General features: G+C 36.4%; 1 protein-coding gene across 1 annotated transcript in view; it reads left to right on the forward strand.

Annotated features, from left to right (window-relative positions):
• LOC117405806 (ephrin type-A receptor 6-like) overlaps positions 1-15,878 on the forward strand; it is a 210,649-nt gene that overhangs the window by 14,087 nt on the left and 180,684 nt on the right. Inside the window, exon 2 of the mRNA XM_059030320.1 lies at positions 10,076-10,140. Within this exon, the coding sequence (XP_058886303.1) occupies positions 10,076-10,140 (65 nt within the window). The remainder of the gene's footprint in view (positions 1-10,075; positions 10,141-15,878) is intronic.

The following is a 15,878-nucleotide window of genomic DNA, read 5'->3' on the forward strand; positions in this document are numbered from 1 at the left end:
ACAAGCAAGAAACCACTTTTCCCTACCCAGTCTACCTTCTGCACAATCAGTTTGCAGTGAATATATGCGATTGCCATTCACAATCACATTTTCAAAAAGTCATGATTGCGCATTATATACTGTAGGTAGTGTGGATAGGATTTTAATAGCAGAAAGAAGGACATTATTTTGAGTAGTTTTTTTGCTATTAATATAACATGGAGGAGAGAGTTGTCATCAGAGACTTTCAAAGTTGGGAAAATGCATTAGAAATTAAAAGTTAATCTGTACAAGCATAGGAAACTACATCTTTAATCTCATAAATAATGTACTGAAAATGTGTCCAACTGACATTCATTCATTACCATGGAAACAAAGCCAATGACATTCTGTTTGTATCTCTTTTTGTACATATATTTAATTAACTAAAGCATGCTCTAGCTAGCCTATGCTTTTATGGAACACAGCCTATTGAAAGCTCTTCTACTGTATCTTAATGTATTATCATTAACCGCTGCTTTCTTGCCAGTATAAATGGACCAGCACATACAGTAGTGCTAGAAAGGTACTTTAGAATAAAATATTGTCACTTTTAGGTGCTTATGAAGATGGAGGATACTGCATTTCCATTATCATTGAATTCCCCAAGGAATGGTTAAACCAGTGTGTTATTTATTGTATCTAATTCAAAAAGGAAATAGTGCTCTTTGAGAACAGTATCAAATAAACAAATATTCACAAATTAAACTCATTGTTCTTCTTATTTGTATTCTTCTAACTTGTAAACACACAAGCTAAGAGGATTTAAAGAGTAGCACAATGTGCAATGCTTGTACATTTTGCTTGAAAGAGCTGTGCTAGAGACGCATGTGTGATTACTGCTTGGCTGTCTCTTCATCTTTCCCCAAGCATTTAAGATGTCAGTGAGAGATAGAACAGAGGAGTGACCTACCCTGTCTTTTTAATGCTATACGGCTCCTTTTGGTCTTTACCGACTGCACCTGAGTTCAGAACTCAGACAAGCACTAATCTTGTACTGCATTATTTTCAGTGATGCCTGACGTTCCTGGGGTGAGTTTGTAGTGATTGCACTAGACGTGCTCGAAATCAACAAGTGGTTATATGAAAAGCTACCCAGGAGGTATAGTCTTTCTTGTAGTGTATATTTTGCCTGTTGAATAGACCCGTCTACTCTGCAGCATGACTGGCTATTGATGCTTAGTGGGGAAGCTGCACTTTCCTTTTCAGCACAGTCCATGTGAATGTATCACATATACTCAGCAGTAGTAAGTGCATTTTTCATTTCATGGGTGCACATGGCTTGAAATGATTTTTTTCAAACACTAATCAGTCATTTGGTTATCGTATCGGCTAGAGTTGCAGCTGTGTGATGAAATGCATTAACTCGATCCACGACGTTCAAAAGCAAGCGGTGAGGTTTGCCGTTTTGTAATGCTGTTAATCAGGCTTCCAGCCAATCCGTTGCTTTTTTTAAAAATAATATTTGTTCTTTAGACTGATATATGAAGATGTAAAGCCATACACATATTTATATAATATAAATGATGTTTTCCTTACTGAAATGTTTGATTCTTGATCAGTCAATCTGCTTTATTAGAGCTCATCGAGCATGCTACATTGGAAAACCAGGCGACTGGGATCTGAGTTGAATTGCTGCATCACAAATATATTGAACCACCAGCCGACGGGGTTAGGGTTGCAATGATGTTGATGGGGTAGCATTTTGTATTGAGTAATATAACATTGGAAGGATACCCACCACAATGATTTACACATACTTCTTAATTTGAATCCAGTAATATCAATACTCTGCAACTATGAGGCCATGCAAAGCAAAATATTGTGCAAGTAACACAGATACCACTAGTGGAATTTCCCATCTGGAGCTTGGGTGCTTACTTTTAAAATCCACTTGCTAGACTTTCAGTACAAGAATAATGAACAACAGTGATCCCACTACAAAATGCAATTCTAAAACATAGACTTTGGTTTTAATCCTTTTGCACAGCTTAATGGAGCAGAAAAGTTTTAATTTCATTTTGTATTCTTTATCCAACATATTCATAATTTCAGTTTAAGGAGCGTCTGACTAGCCTGTGCTCCTCAGTTCATAGATTTCTGAGCACCCAGTGTTGTGGAGATTCAATTAATAATGACACCCTTTATGCCTGGAAGAGAGCAGGGTGTATAGAGATTGCATTACATGCCCCCATATCTCAACGACAGACTTTTGTTTTAATTCTCTGCTCCAAAATCTGTTACTTATCTCACAACCAGACAAGGGTTTTTAACATGCTAGACAATCCTGAAGATTTCTCTGTATTTGTGTAAATCAAGACACAGCTGTCTCACTGTCGCTGGCATAATATAGTTTATAGCCCATTGTCCAAGATGGGTGGTGCTGTTTGTATCTTGGTCTCTGTAAAACTCTGGGCAGGACTTTTCTTTTTTCATGATCTGATTTAGCATTCCACTTATTCAACATTTTTACAATACAAGGAATTAATTTAGGTTTGTTTTTTCAATCCACTGCTGGATGAAGGCCTCCCTAAAATTCTTCCACAAAAGCCTGTCTGTTGCATCCCTCATCCACGTTGCTCCGGTGTTTATTGGGAATAGAGAGAGAGAGAGAGAGAGATCAAAACTAAGGCAAAAAAATGGATTGCTTATTACAGCCTCATGAAATTACATTTGTTTTATTTTTTAAGACCATACTGTACACTGCACCATTAATAACATAATGCAATCACTGCAGTTATTTTCATAATTTGGATTTACATTTGAAGTGCATGCTATTGCAAAATACCAGCTTTCAGTTTTAACTTCTTCTCGTTAACCCTGAACAGTAGCGCAGCTTCGTTTATGATACAATTGCATGTTATCTTTAAAGAATCTGTGTAGCTCCGGGTCACTACTTGTACTGTTCAATTGTTCATTTCAGCAATTTGTTTAAGATTCAAGAATAAAAGCAGACAAACTTTCCTCATTTCTGTTAATCATGGAAATGCTACTGCTGCAAGAAAAAGTCAGTCACCAATCTAGTTCAGTCTAGCTAAAAAAGTAAGAATTATAAGTGCAGCACAAAAACCTTCCCAGCATAGAATGTGTTGCCTCTCATCTCAGGCAAAAGTATTTTGCTTCATCCAGCTCCCCACCTCCTTTGCAGCTGTATGCTGTATTTCAGAAGTGTACTTTATTAGTCCATCTCGTAGGGATGTCACAAAGTCTGGACTAGATACGTAACAGGTGTATATCAAAGTGAACAGTATTCAGCACAGTTTTCACTGGTATGTACGCTATGATTTTTTTCTCCCAAACTTAAGACAAGGCCACCTTTTCAATTGAGGGTGGCTCCCTTTACAATTGTCTGTAACATATCTGTTGCATTGATCCTTGAGTGAGCATACACATGTTGTTCAACAGAGGGCTCTTAACTGGTGTGTAGGCTACAGAGTTACACCACATGCCAGTACTACTGAGCTGTAAAAGCCAATTGCAGTAAGGATGCTGTATCTGCACAGATTTGCACGAAGAGACCTGACAAAAAAAGACTTACTGCTACTTTTGTACCTCTGTATTAATATGAAAATAATAAATGTCAAAAGAAATACTACAAAATGGATTTTAGATGAGGTCTTCAGAGGTAAAATGTTATTGCATTAACCCACATGAGTGTTGTTGCAGTCATTGATATTCATGCATCAGATTCAAGTGACATGACAACTGGCAGCATATCTCAGCCCCTTCATCATCCTTTTCCCTCTTTATAATGGAAATGCCAGTGGACTAAGAGTTTGTTTGAATGGACAAAGTTATTAATGTAACTTATATATTAACCATTGCAAGAGTTATTGAATGGCAGGTGTCAGTAACTCTGCTAATATTCCCTCTTACACTGAAGTTTGCCATCCTGTAACCATATAGATTTAAAAATCAATTCACTGTCTGTATTTAGAATATTTCATGATCAATCCCACATTGAGAATATTTAAGGACTACATATATAAATGGGCATATACATTTTTCTACTGGAGTTTAATGAAAATTGAAATACTGTAAAAAACGTTGTACAAAACGTTTTGTTTTGTACAACGTTTTGTAAGATGTTTTCTTTACTGGTTATTAGAAGGTGCACTGTTTAGTGTATTGTTTTTTTGTTGCTTTTTAATTGATATTTTCTTTTAAATTTGAATCAATACAACACATTTGTAAAAGACAATGCAGCTGAAACTGTTCAGTAAAGCAAAGCAGATATGTTCTTGAAGTGTGTGGGTACTTGATAAGCTCAAATAAAATAGGTTAGTACAGATGTGATGTAGGATGTGTAATTTGATTTTACACTCTGTTAATTATTACTATGAATCCATTCAAATACCATTTATCAGTGGTTTACACTGTTACTACTCGAATTGACAGTACTGCTGTAGGATTATATCTATATTTTGATTTATTTTGACATTGCACCTACATTTACTTGAATCAATTGTTTAGAAATTTGAAAAACAGAATAGTTTCTAGAAGTTTAACTAAAAACGAAAAACAACACTGTAAAATATTAATGGAATAAAATATTGCAAACAAGGGTTATTTCGAAACTAAACTTGCACATTTCTTTATTTATCGGTGTTGAACATGTAGGAATAAAACAATCAATTGTAAAAAAAAGTATTTTAAACACTGTGACCAGAATGGCTGTTGGCGATGTCAGACAAGGAGGTTAGACAGACAACAGTCCTGGTGTTGAATGCGCTGGTGCACAAGTTTTATTATAAATAAAAGATTTAAACAAAACTGAACACCGAGACACTACAATAAATGTCACATTGGCCAAAACATACAGACACTAAACAAACACGGTGAGGCAAACCCAAAACAAACACAGTGAGACAAACTCAAAACAAACACGGTGAGACAAACCCTAAACAAACACGATGAGACAAACCCAAAACAAACATGGTGAGGCAAACCCAAAACAAACACGGTGAGACAAACTCAAAACAAACACTGTGAGACAAACCCCAACAACACAGTGAGACAAACTCAAAACAAACACGGTGAGACAAACCCAAAACAAACACGGTGAGACAAACTCAAAACAAACACTGTGAGACAAACCCCAACAACACAGTGAGACAAACTCAAAACAAACACGGTGAGACAAACACAAAACAAACACTGTGAGACAAACTCAAAACAAACACGGTGAGACAAACACAAAACAAACACGGTGAGACAGACCCAAAACAAACACGATGAGACAAACCCAAAACAAACACGGTGAGGCAAACCCAAAACAAACACGGTGAGACAAACTCAAAACAAACACTGTGAGACAAACCCCAACAACACAGTGAGACAAACTCAAAACAAACACGGTGAGACAAACTCAAAACAAACACTGTGAGACAAACCCCAACAACACAGTGAGACAAACTCAAAACAAACACGGTGAGACAAACCCAAAACAAACACTGTGAGACAAACTCAAAACAAACACGGTGAGACAAACACAAAACAAACACGGTGAGACAAACTCAAAACAAACACGGTGAGACAAACTCAAAACAAACACGGTGAGACAAACCCAAAACAAACACAGTGAGACAAACCCAAAACAAACACGGTGAGACAAACCCCAAACAAACACGGTGAGACAAACCCAAAACAAACACGGTGAGACAAACCCTAAACAAACACTGTGAGACAAACCCAAAACAAACACGGTGAGACAAACCCAAAACAAACACTGTGAGACAAACCCAAAACAAACACGGTGAGGCAAACCCTAAACAAACACGGTGAGACGAACACGGTGAGACAGACCCAAAACAAACACGGTGAGACAAATCCAAAACAAACACGGTGAGGCAAACCCAAAACAAACACAGTGAGACAAACCCCAAACAAGTAATGTGCTGATTTAAAGTCAGCATGAATACAATTGTAATTCCTCACCGAACACCCAACTCTGAGTGAGTGGTTCATGCTCCTTTTATACAGTCTGCACGTGAACTCATTTGTGCAATCCCTGTGGCCACATACAAATACACACTTTACTCTGCATGTGAACTCATTTTTGCAATCCCTGTGGCCACATACAAATATACATTTTAAATCACCCATGCTACATAACCCACACTCCGTGCACCACTACATACATACATATAAACAATAAAACACCACATAAAACACAAAATACACAGAGGGGTGGGGTTTCACCGCCACAGACACAAAAAAGGTGTTTTCCTAAAATTAAAGTCTCAAAAATGGGGGAACAGCTTTTACGCCAGTGTGACCTATAAATTAGTATGAGGAATCTAAAAGTACATGACATGTACGATAGAATAGAATAGAATAGAATAGAATAGAATAGAATAGAAAATGTTTAACATCATAATGTTCATAACAGGTATGCTATAATGTGAAATAGATATTACTTGAATGTTTATGCCTGAGTGGAAACAAAGATGACAAATGGTACCTGTAGTTTAGACATGTAGAAACCAAAGCTTTTGGCAGAATCATTCATTAAACTTGTAGTGAAACGTGAAATGACTTGTGGAACTGAGGCCCTAAGAAGAAAATTAGCTCTGTTGCTTTAACTTAGCAGGACTTGAAAAATGAGTGGCCTCAGGAATTTGACATGTTTTATTGATAAAGATCAAAAATAGATGAATCCCATGAGACCCAGGAAATGACACATTCATCATCCATAACAGGGTTAAATAGAGATGGAGAGATCATAAATGGCCATTTCCACACTTACCCATGATCGCACACACCATTTACTTTTACAAATGTATGCAGTCTAGTGGGAGAGTGGTACTAAATGACAGTAGCAAAAACTCATTTGTAGGGACCTATTGGAAATGAAGTACAGTGGTCCTAGGTTAATACCCAGAAGACTAGCATGGTCAGTTCAGAAAACCAGCACAGATCTCTGTTACGAAGCCAGTGAGTAACAATCTTTAACTGTCAAATCTGTGACCATAAAAAAGGAAAGAACGAAACACTTTTTATATAACAGCCATAACTAATGGGTACTTGTAGTGTACTAAGAGACAACTGTCTCCTTCCTTTGATAGAAATCTTGATTCTGTCTCCGGTATTATGTCCTTTTACACCCAATGTGCCCTATCGTTATCACTTAAATCATCAAAGTGCACTAAGATGACAGGGAAGACCCTTTTTGTTGACCTCTATTCGTTCATCAATAACATGTTGAGATGTGTGCACTGAACTAAACTTTCTAGTTCAGAGATATTAACCATTTGTAAAGATTTTTACAGTTGAATATTCCTTTCCAGAATCGATGTCAAAACATTTTTAGGTGCCATAATGCACACATCTTTTTAATAACAATCTTATTAAGTTCAGCAAAAGGTCTTGGATGCGCTCCCAAACTTTTTATTTAAATGATTTATATAAAACCTGTAAAATATAATTGATACCCCAAGGAGTTCCCCTAATTCTTCGGTTCTTCAATTATTCAGACCCTGCATATGTTCCATTCCCAAATTCCCCAGACATATTTCAAGCATAATCACGTCCAATGAGCATTGATTTGGTGGTCAGCCTTCAAAGTGCTGATGGGCAATTTGTTTATTTATTTATATAAAGCAGCCCAAGTGGACCAGAAATGACTCATTTATAGTCAGCAAAGATTACAGGAATGGTGACCACACTTACTTTGAATATGCCTTGAGGAACTATATGTAGAACTCATAAGTCACAGCGAATCAGAACAAGGCACAGGGTTCCATAGTTCTGTAATTACATCAACCGTTAAAAACCCACTTTGCATTGGTTCACCTATTTTGACTGTTTAACTTATAATAAACATGTGCTATGCCCGTTGCCGATATCGGGCAGTTGTCGTAATGCCTGGCAGTTGGCGAAGTGCCCAGCTGCAGTGGACAGATGCTGAATTAGCTTTGAATTTTATGACATTTGCCCTGGCTGGTCAACTGCCCACAGCCACCTGAAGAAAGATTTTTAACAGATACAGTAGAATACAAATAGAAAGTGAATTACCTTTGTTGCCTTTAAGCGCCACCAAGCCACCCGTTGCAATTTATATTTAAATAACTCAAATACTTTCTGACAACGTTATAGCAACAGAACTAAACAAAAAATTAATGCACAGTTTATTTTCATCATGGGTTAGATATAGAGGTTAGATTAAGTAGTGGGTGGGGGGGGGGACAAGTCCAGATTAAAATGCAACAATGTTTTATTTTATCCTTATTGCAGTAATACAATACAAATTTCAGAGCAGAGTTGCGTTGTTTGAATGAGAGATCATGCAATATCAGCAAGAGACTAATAATCACAGTTAAGTTTAAATGTGTAAAAGCCACCCAATTAAATATAGTTAGAATACAGGAAGAATGCAGTGCCAAAACTAATTTATCATAGCAACATTAATTAATCATTTCAGTCGGTCTAATGATTAAATAAAGTTATTTGACTGACAAACTATTATTTAGAACTGCAGTAGATACCCAGAGGATGAACACTGCTATGTTACTTTTCATTAGCCTTTCATTTGTTACAACAGGATGCACTAAAGTCTTTCTTCGCCATCAGAAATTACATACAATTCGAAGCTAATTCGGCATCTGCCCGCTGCAGCTGGGCACTTTGCCAACTGCCCGGGCATTACGGCAACTGCCCGATTTCGGCAACGGTTCATAACATATATAATGCTATTTGAACCCAGGGTGAAGTGCTCTCTGTTCATATTCCACAACAACCAAGTTGAAAGCCTGTTGAAATCAGCCACAATTGTTTCCACCTGTTGCAGACCGAGATCAAACTGATTTTAATTCGGTCTGTCAGTTTCAGTTTGGATTTTAAGCTGGCAAAATGTGGTCTCTGCAAATCATTTTAATAGCGGAACTGATCTACTAATGAGGATCCAAAGCAAATTATGCCCCAAGTGCTGCAGAGAAAAAAAAGGGATCAACAGGCTATCAACTTAGTTTATCCCTCAAGCACATTCTGCACAGGGTTTCTCATATGCGTGGTCAACAGACAATTTGACAATAAACCATTCGCTGCCTGTTCTCCCAGCGGGTTCGCTGTGATGCCACACAGAATATGGATAAGCCGTATACATAAGCATTAGTACCCTATGCTGCCAATTGTTTCCATGGATTGCAACACAGATTTTGCAGACCATATTAGTACTTTCTAATTATTAAGCTTGCATAAGCACATTTTTTATTATCAAATACCTGCTCATTTACACATCTAGAAGAGCCCTGTTCCATTTTATTTGCTAAATTTCCTCTGCTTGTTATGAGACTGATTGGTTCTCAACCTTGAGATTGACAGTTGTCACTGCCCTACTGTAGCCAGGAGATTATTCAATTCATCATTTTGATATACCTCATAAATAACAATATATACTTCCCAATAAACATTTCGTTAGATGCATTTTAGATGGTCTACTCATATGTTAATTTACTAATGCCTATAACAGTCTACTGAGAATACCAAATCAGGAGTAGATTAATACAAGTGAAATATTACAAATGCTTTTGGCAGACTTCTGCCCCATATTTCTAACAGATTTTAACATACTCTTCAACTCTTTTATCTAAAAAGATCCCACATACAAAAGCCCATGTGCTTATCTAGCTCAACTCCTTCAACATTAAAGCATGCAATACTTTTTTTGCTCTTGGATAGTGTCACTTTAAGTACATTTAACATAAACTAATATTACAGTTGTTGCTTCAGAAAATTACCATGCACATTATGCATTCTTAAAATGTTTTGGAGACAATGAATCTAAAATAAAAAAAGGATATCGTTCTCCCAGTGCAGATTTAAAAAAATTTTTTTTGGGTAACACAATTATGCTGGAATAAATGGTTTCTTAAGAACTAAGTCTTCTTTGGTATCATGTTTATTTGCAAGGACAAACACCAAGGACACCTTGCGGGTGCTGCTAAAAACGCCTTCTGTAAAATGTAATCTGAGAAACCAAATTGAGCCCAGGGTAGATATTTAAATGGCTTGTTACTGTGCTTTTAAAACATGCTAATGTTATTTCTTTTGTTTCCAGTTGTGCTGCTTGATACCACGTCTGTGCTGGGAGAGCTTGGATGGAAAACATACCCATTAAATGGGGTAAGACTAAGATACATGTCATTTTCTTTGCACCTGCACCTAGCAACCTGCCAAAAATCACAGTTGGACAGAACTATGTTAATATTAATTGAGCAGTGCCATTGGTATGTGAATGTGGGGATTTGCATTTTGCTGTTGCAGGGTGGGGAAAACTGAGCAAAGGTGATCAGACTAGAGCTGTGGATGAATGTGATTTACATATTTAGTTGATGAAAAGTAATCTATCAAATATGCTAGAGGGAAATCATTGGAAAGTGCATCCCCCCTTGTTAAACATTGTTAAGGACCCAAGCTGTTATACATTCTTGTTAGTTCTATGAAGAATACCATACACGCACCAGACTCTTCTCATAAAAAGCCACCTCTTTATTTAGCAGAACACAAACATTTCCAATCGCTAGCATCAATTCACAAAATGTGAGTCACGTCTATAGCGGTGTGTGTTTGAGGAAGAATAAGTATTGTAACTGCTAGAAATGTGTATTAATACACACAGGACTGTGGTTCTTTCAGTCCAAGACTTTGTTCCAACAATACCATTCATTATTCAATCGAGCAGTTCAAGGGCTTGTTCCATCCACATCTTTAATTGTTCACTTGAGTAATTAAGAACGTGGTTGGAACAAGCGGGTAGATTAACCCTAATGCTGAGGCAGATGTACATTCTGAGAAGCTACGAAAACTGTGCGGCTTTCCAGTTTGCGGTTTCTCTTACATGGCATCAGAGAAATCCTTTTGGGAGTGAACTTAAGTTACAGTTTTCACGAATCAGACCCTTTTACTGAAATAAAAGAAGGGGCTGACATTAGTGCATCTACAGTAGAGATGTGTTCCTGTTCAACCTAGTTCGTCTATCTCCTTCCCCCTGAACAAGAATTTAACCCTATAACCTTAAATATCAAATTCCAGCCCCAGGCAGAATTCCATATAAATATGAGCTGCATAGTTTATTTAAGGTGAACTGATTATTTTTGTGTTGCCTTGTCACACTCGCTGAATCACAGAATCAGGTGCAAGAGTTCAAATGATTCTCAACAGAGAAAAACAGTATTATTTTCTGCACACATCAGTAAATACAATCTCTGACATGTAATCGTGGATTGTTCATAACTGTTATATGTGAAACACCAAATTAAAGCTATTAAAGGGCTTCCTTATACATTACACATGTTCATAATATTTAATTCCTTTTTTAACGATGCCAACAAAAAACTGGTTTAAAATAAAGAAATCTCTTCACTCTGTACACCTGTAGCAACTGTGAGTTTGTGCATTTGGAAATCTCAATACAAAATCAGCTTTCAGTGGAGACAGAAAGCAAAGCTGCACACCCCAAATAATCATTTTCTAAGTTCAGCTTTTAGAAGTGGTTGAAAAGAGATGCTTTGTCAGTAAACATTGCGATTCTTCTAACTATGGATCATCAAATGTTTGAATGATCTTTAAGAAATATTAAGGTTGTGCAGGTGTGTTTAATGTATCTTATTTTATCACGACAGAGAGTCTGTCTCAGCCTATCACTGTAGAAGACGTTGGACCTAATGACTTGACTTGTGTGTGTTTACTAGGACATTTCCATTAAGGATTGTGGACTTGAGCCAGCGTTATTGGAAGAAAATCTGAACCCTATAGATCTTTACATTTGAATAACACACAATACGAGATCAAAGCTCTCTTTGTAACTATAAAGAAATGCAAATGAATTACTACTGCTTTTAGTGCAATTAGTTAACTCGTCTCTCTTAATATAGACAGAATGCTGCCAGCAGTTCAAAGCAACGCCCTAGCCCTACAGTACTTGCTTGCATACTGTAAAAGGTCTCCGTTGTTCTTAAGAGGCTGTAGCCCTGATAGATGGAACATAAAAAGAAAGGAGCTAAACATCCCCAAACCAATCTCCTTTAAAATCCTGTAGCAGTCTGACTACCTTATGTAACTATGTTATGTGATTTTGTTTTGAAGTTTGAAATCAGGCTACTTCAGCAGCCAGGGCTTATATAATGACGTGGTGCCCCTATCTACAATCAATATCAAGTACAGTCCCTGTATTCAAGTGTGCAGTTACCAGACAGACAGCTCTGCTAAACTCTGGATTTTAGACACAGTCTAGACATCCTTAGTAACAGGGGTTGAAAGTTTGTCAAATAAAAAATAAAGAAGAAACCTTTGAGGTCTTGAAAGCTGGTGATTCATTTTTGTTTAGTTACTCCAATAAAAGGTATCACGTCTCCTTCTCTGTATCTATCATCAATGGACTAATACGGCTACCATAACTTTAAATCTATCACTGGACTCAATGCATTGAATTAAACCTGTGATTTCATCTGTTCAAAAGCAACTATGCAGTCTTTTTAAAGGCTAACAAATCCTTTATAAATTGTGTCCCGGAGGTATGCAGAATGCATTAGAATAGATGACTAATATTGCAAGGCCCCAAGTTAAATCACCCTTCACTTTGTTTCACATTTGCTTTAATAATACAGTACCAAAATGACTTGCAATTGAAATAGGATTTTTATTTAGAAGAGCCTCATCAGAAGTTAATTTCTCATTAGAGATCAGAGTGCAACACATTAACCTTGTCAGGCCTGTAATTGGTGAAAAATCAATCAACATAATAGTGTCTAGCATATAGGCTTAATCACTGTTTTCAGTATGATTTCAAACTTTTAAAAAAGGCCAGCTAAGCCATTTTAAAGCAGGATCAATTCTATAACTAGAATCACTTGGATGTTGTACTGATTGCAGACTCTTCAGCACAAAGATAAACACACTGTGTCAGCTCCAATGCTGTGATTTCTATTGCCATTTCTGTAGGACTGTCCTTCACTCCCTGTACTGTTTTAACAAGTCTACAGCAATATAAGGTTATAAAACATGTAATCTTTACCTTTACATCTTTAATAGACGTTTTGTAAATAACCCTTTGAAGTGTGAGCAGAGCCCATTCCAACCACACACTTTAAAAGGGATCTGCTAAGCTGTATTATGAGTAGTAATAATAATAATAATAATAATAATAATAATAATAATAATAATAATAATAATCTTTATTTTATATAGCGCCTTTCATGTGCATCTCAAAGCGCTGAACAATAAAACAAAAAACAATAAAACATACTGTAACAATTTGTTCATACAATAAAAGCCATTGAATAAAAATGTGTTTTCAACTTAGATTTAAAAGAGGTTACAGAGTCATTATCCCTTTTGACCTTCGGGAGGTCGTTCCACAGCCTTGGGGCTCGACATGAAAAGGCTCTGTCCCTGAAAGATCACCCATTAGTTATTGGTACCTTCAGTAGACCGGAATCATAGGATCGAAGTCTGCGCATTGGGGTTTCTGGTACCAGAAGCTGGCAGATATAGCTTGGCGCTAACCCATGCAGAGCCTTAAAAGTCAGCAATAGGATTAAACAGTATGACTGACTTTGATATGCGGTGGTGCCAAAAAGTATAGACACCCTTATATTTTCCATGCAAAAAGCTCCAATCCGAGTTGGCATTATAACCACTTATATGAATATTTTTCTCAACAATAAAGCTAATAAGTATTGTTTAAACATGAAAGAACATAGTTTATAATAAATATTAGCTTTTCATTATTTCTTGACATTTGACATATTTATGTATAACTAAAAGCAGATGTTTAGCACAATAGTTATTAGCGTAATACAAACTACAAGTGTTGGAAATTATTTTCCTATACAATACTGTACATACATTTCCGAAGTTGTAATAATATCAATATAAAATATGAAGGTGGGGATGTGTGAATGTCTTTTCACTCAAAGCTATACAAGGGCAAACGTTGCTACCGGAGTCCATTGGCCTCGTTTTATCCAATTGTCATGTCTAAAAAGTTGGAAAGAACCACTGATGAGGTCTTTGTGGGGTCTCCAAGGACATCTCAGTAAATATCACTGCAGGCATTCACAGATGGGATGCACACCGCTCACAAATGCTGGCAGATTGTTTTTCAGTCCCACCTAGATAGCTTCAGGCTTCTGTAAACCCTGGAGTGAAAACAGTATTTTGCAGAGTTTTTTATTTTGTATTTTTTTATTCTAGATCAAAATGCCTTTCTCGTATGGTAACTTAACTTTACAGGCCTACTTATTATTCAGTTATAGTACACAAGCATTGTAACCTTTAACATTATGAAGCATCCAAAACCAAGTAAAATCTAAAAAATACACCAAAACGGTTATGGCAATAAGAGATATTAATATCGAGTTCTAATATAATTTCATATACATGATACTAAAGGTGCCAATAGCTGTGATGCTGAAAGGGACTATGGGCCTCATTTACGAAAGGACGTTAAACTTTATGGTGTGCGATAATTGCAATTAATGTGCACGTTAATGATGCCGTATTTACTGTTGCAATTTAATTCATTATCACGCGGGATACTTGGCATATTATGGCGCACACTAAATGTAGTGCTTCACACTATGGTAATCAGAATGAATATGTGATTTTTATTGTAATTCATGCAGATGGTTAGGGCTCTGGAAAAAAAATCTCTATGTAAAATGGTATATAGGCCAATATACTCAAATATACTACTTTACACAAAACACACTACCCCCACTGCACAATTCCTAGTCATCAGTAAGTTTGCAGGCATGGTTTCAACCAATTAATCAACATATTAGGCAGATATAACTAGAAGCAGCTTTCCTAGAACACTGACAATAAAACTCAATATCACAAATGTAATATAATCAGGGCTTCTGATTTTTGGTTTCAACCGATAAAACCCGATAAAACACACCCGATACAAAAAAAAAAAATGAAATTGGTGGATAAATCGGTGGCCAATAAACACCGGGAAACACCGGAAAAACTGTGGAAATGGTTAATCAATTCATGTTGACTTTACCCTTTTCCCATTAAAAAATAAAACCTATTACAAAAATTATAATAAATACATTTCCCAGTGCTGCTGGGCAATGTCCCGCCTTCCTGACTTGCATCTATCAGTGATTCGTTCTGAGTACTTTAAATCCACCCTAACAACTGAGTGACAGCACATTCCTACATTTCTATTCGAGACTCCGCTTGCGAGATTTAAAAGGAGATTACAATCAGGATGGAGGCTTGTTAGCGGGATTTAAAGCTGTATTACAATGAAGATACAGAGGATTTAAAACAGAATTGTAGTGAAATGTAAAAAAAAATGCCTACACACAAAACCCCAGAAGAATGTGTCCATGGCCATAGGGATTTTGTTGTGGAAGACAGCAAAGGAAACAAGGTTCAATTTAAGTGTGCAAGTACTGTCGAGTTACTACTGTTATATATTCTGACAGAAAAAAAAAGTGCTCAAGCATTTTGGAAAGTAACCGAAAACACTAATTTCACACAGTATATCAAAAACGAAAGCCCTGAAAAAAACGATTTACATAAAACTCGAAAATAGCTAAAAATAAGCACCGAAAAATACAATTAATAAAAACTGAAAAACAGAAGCCCTAAATATAATGAAGAAAATAGAAGAGTATTATATTTTACTTTCAATGGAAATCTAAACAGTAAAACAAAAAAAAAAAGATGTCAGAGAGTTATAATGCTAAGTCTCAATATTTAACTTATATTTCAACATATAATGTTTTTAACAGCACTGAAAAAAAATACATACTGGCAAGCTGTGAAAATGTGAAATAGTAAACAGTACCACCATGAAATGTACCTTTTTTATGACTTCTGTCCAGACACTCGGCACTTCTTTT

The sequence above is a fragment of the Acipenser ruthenus genome, chromosome 9 (assembly GCF_902713425.1).
Source record: "Acipenser ruthenus chromosome 9, fAciRut3.2 maternal haplotype, whole genome shotgun sequence".
Taxonomy (NCBI): domain Eukaryota; kingdom Metazoa; phylum Chordata; class Actinopteri; order Acipenseriformes; family Acipenseridae; genus Acipenser; species Acipenser ruthenus.